Raw genomic sequence first — 3,733 nt, forward strand, 5'->3', positions numbered from 1 at the left:
TCTAATGACTTTCTCCTCAAATGAAACTTGGGCAAAGACCTCCTTTCCCAGACCTCCAAAATGGACTCAGCCGTACCGAGGACAATCTCAACACAGCCTTACCAACGGCTGCTGCCCTCCTCCCTCCTCAAACCTTGAACCCCTGGATCCCCATCACTAGCAACATGGCCACGGAGAGGGGACTGAGGTGGGACAGGGGCATCCCCAGAAAAAAAAAAGCCCAAGACACAAAGGACATCACCCCTCAGCTGTCAAAACACCCAACCCCCAGCAAAAGGGGATCGGAAGGGTTTATTGAATTCAGACTAGGAAAAGAAATAGCTGGAATAGTTCGACCCAACCAGGGACCACCACCACCCTCCCTGCAGGTAATGACACCTCCCCATTCCCCTGTCAGCTTGCAACAGTTTAGGGAAGGTACCATACAGAGGGAGAAGGGTGGGGGAGCATGGGGGACTAGGCAAGATGTGGCAGCTTTGGGATCCTGATTGTGCCCAAGAGAGAAACAGAGCCCTCACCCCCCCTTCCCTCACACCTCAAGGAAAGAGAAATGCTTGGGACCCATCCAGTCTCCCCTACAGCAGAGGGCCAGGGGGCCCTCCAAGGGAGACAAGGAGCCCAGGGGCAGGAAGAAATGAGCCCTTGGTTTGGAAAAAAATCTATCAGAGGACAAGGAGGAGCAGTTTGGAAACCAGCTCCTGAGAGGTGGAGGTCACTGCGCTTCTCTCAAAAGCTTCCCTTTGGGGTCGAGGGAGTCCTATGGGCACTTTAAAAAAGATTCCCTGGCAGGCAGGCTTGGTGAAGGTTTGCAGCTCTGGGCCTGCTGCCATGCTTTCTAAGTGCTTTCTCAGGGGCCACCTCTCCAGGCCCCTCTGAGCCCCCTTCCCCAGGAACCCTACTAGGAACACCCCTCCTTCCCTAGTGCTGAATCTCCATGCAGAGTGTGAAAGGTGAGAGACCGAGGGGACAGGGTGAAGGTGGCCTGCAGAATGGCACCCTCCTACCCACCAAGCAAAATCTCTTTGACCTGACCCCCTCCCCTTCCACCAGCTGCCCCTGCAAATGGGACCCTGCTGGTCAGTATTTGTAGGGCACTTTGGGGTAGGGCCTGCTCCTAAGGGATCCTCTCCACCCTATACACAGCCCTACCAATCACAGCAGGCATCCTAGCCCTGGGGCAGCTGGGGAAGGAGGCAGGGAAAAGGTGAGGAAGGAGGAGGGGTAAGGGAGAGGCAACAGGAAGGAGCTGGGCTGACTCCAGCCTGGCTCCCAGGCCCAGCTCCCAGGCAGACACATGGCCTAGCCCAGTTCCCAAGGGGTACAGGGGGATGGGGCATTACCTAAGAGAGATGAACCCCCGATGTTGGAAACAGTTCCCCACCACCATCACCACCTGGTCCCTGAAAGAGCTGCCCTGGAAATCCCACACATGTCAGGACTGGGATGCACCACGGCCGGTGTCCAGGGACCCCCCGAAAAAAAGACAGCTTATCAGGCTAAGTTCTGGTGTGCCAGGGCTCGGGATGACGTCTGTCTGGCATGGTTCTTTCTGGTCACATGGACCAAATCATGCTCCAAGTGGAGAATGTGGCTCTGGACACGGTCATCGATGGGGAAGGAGGTCAGGTACCGTTTGACCATGGCAAAGTAAGCCATGGCCTCACCAAAACTGGGCACGGGCACTTCATCATCGTCGTCGTCATCGTCGTCATCATCATCGTCATCCTCATCCTCATCGTCGTCATCCTCATCTTCCTCATCGCTCTCGGACTCCGAGTCCTCCCCGGCCTCCAGGAGCTGCACGGCAGGGCCCCCCTGCTCATACTGGGCTCCGTAGGCCACAAAACTTCCACCCGCCCCCCCACCACCTTGGGACCAGTCATCTGCCTCTAACCCCTCTGACGAGCTCTCCTCTTCCTCTTCTTCCTCTCCTTCCTCTCCCTCCTCTCCCTCCTCCTCGCCCTCTTCCTCGCCTTGCTCCTCTTCATCCTCCTCCTCTTCATCATTGTCATCCTCCTCCTCCTCATCTTCCTCCTCTTCCTCCTCATCGCTCTTGAGAGTCACATCGATGTCTGGTCCCGGGCCACCCCCGAAGCCAGCCTCTCGGAAGCAGGCAGCGATGTCTGCCGGCTCCACGGCCTCCCACGCGGCAGCCACAAAGTGCAAAGCTTCGGTGAGGCCCAGCTGCAGGCGGGACCGGTCGTGGTCCTCCAGGGCAGCCATGGCTTTGAGCAGCAGCGCCTGTCGGTAGTGACCCTTGACCTGCTGGACAACTCCTCGTTCCAAGGGCTGAAGGGTATCTGATGGGAAGAAGGCCACTTGAACATGCCGCAAGTCGGAGATGTCTAAGGCTGGGGCGGCTGGCCGACTGGCCAGCAGCAGGATCCTGCGGGACTCGTCTGCCATGCGGGCATCCAAGGCCTTTAAGTACTTGGCTAGTTCCTGGGCAGTGACGCCACCCTTGGGGTTGGCAGTATAGTCACAGGGCAGGCCGGCCCGGGATCCCTGGGGCTTGGCCAGCTTGCCCACCACCAGCGGGGGAAGCTTCTCGCTCCCATCCGCGTTGGCACACAGGAGCACGATGAGCCTCTCGGTGCCCCGCCGGGGACTGGGCCGGGCCTCGCCTCCAAGGGCAGGGGCCTGGTCAGGTAGGAAGTTGTACCACAGACAGGTCTCCGTGGCATTGAAGACGTCCTGCGAGGCGTAGCCCTCGGCCAGTGCGGGCAGCTGCTCTTCCCACCACCGCCGGCTGCCGCCGCCGCCGCCGCCGCCGCCACCGCCACCACCGGCATCTGCGGCCGGCGCCGAGGCCGGGGCCCGGGGCAGAGCGGGCGGCTGGGCAGGGGTCGAGGGCTGGGACCGGCTCTTGGTCACCCCGTTCCTGGTCATGACCCCATGCCGCCGGCGGAAGCGGTCCAGCCAGCCGTTGGAGGCCGTGAAGTCCTCCATGCCCAGCTCCTCGGCGATGCGCAGCGCCTTCTCCTTGAGGATGATGCCGTTGACCGGCAGGCCGGCGGCGCGGATCTGCTGGAACCAGGCGATGAGCAGCCCCTCCAGCTTGTCGTAGGGGGACAGCTTGTTGGTCTTGCGGCAGGTGGAGGCCACGCCGAACTTGCGCTCGGACGCCAGGATGGCCCGCTTGTTCTTGAGGATGGTGCTCAGCGTGGACGGCGGGATGTTGAAGCGCCGGGCGATCTCGCCCTTGCGGAGGTCCGGGTTCTTCTCCACCTCCTGGATGATGTAGGACTTCTCCCGGAACGTCAGCTGCCTCCGCTTGGGGCCCATCGTGGCCGGCCCCCTCCCCCCGCCCCGGGCCCCGGGCCGGCCCCGGGAGGGGGCGTCCCTGGGGCGGGGGGAGCCCCGCGGGCCCCCCGGACCGACGCCCGAGACAAAGCGGCGCGCCGGCCCCGGGCCCCGGCGGCCGGGCAGAGGCGCGGAGCCGGCCCGCCTGGCCCCGGCCCCGGCCGCGCTGGCCACCGCCGCGCGCGGAGGCTGGCAGCGGGCTCGCCGGGCGCTGGCCTCCCGCCGCTGCCCGCCCGCCCGCCGCTGCCCGCCGCTGCCCGCTGCGCTGCGCTCCGCTCGCTCCCCGCGTGAGGCAGCAGCAGGAAGTGAGGGGCAGCCGAGGAAGGAGGGGGAGCCCGGGCCGGCGCGGGGGGCGGGAGGGGACGGCCGAGTGGGGGAGGGTCTCCCTCTCTTTCGGAGGCCCAGCTCGCGCGGAGCAGGATCTCGCGGG

General features: G+C 63.6%; 1 protein-coding gene across 1 annotated transcript; it reads right to left on the bottom strand.

The window, feature by feature from the left end:
* Positions 1–244: 244 nt before the first annotated feature.
* CENPB (centromere protein B) lies at positions 245–3,336 on the bottom strand. The gene has a single exon (XM_036749753.1). The coding sequence runs from the start codon at positions 3,283–3,285 to the stop codon at positions 1,492–1,494; it is 1,794 nt and encodes a 597-aa protein (XP_036605648.1). The 5' UTR covers positions 3,286–3,336; the 3' UTR covers positions 245–1,491.
* Between the last annotated feature and the right edge of the window lie 397 nt (positions 3,337–3,733).

Source organism: Trichosurus vulpecula, chromosome 3 (genome assembly GCF_011100635.1).
Source record: "Trichosurus vulpecula isolate mTriVul1 chromosome 3, mTriVul1.pri, whole genome shotgun sequence".
NCBI classification, from domain to species: Eukaryota; Metazoa; Chordata; class Mammalia; order Diprotodontia; family Phalangeridae; genus Trichosurus; species Trichosurus vulpecula.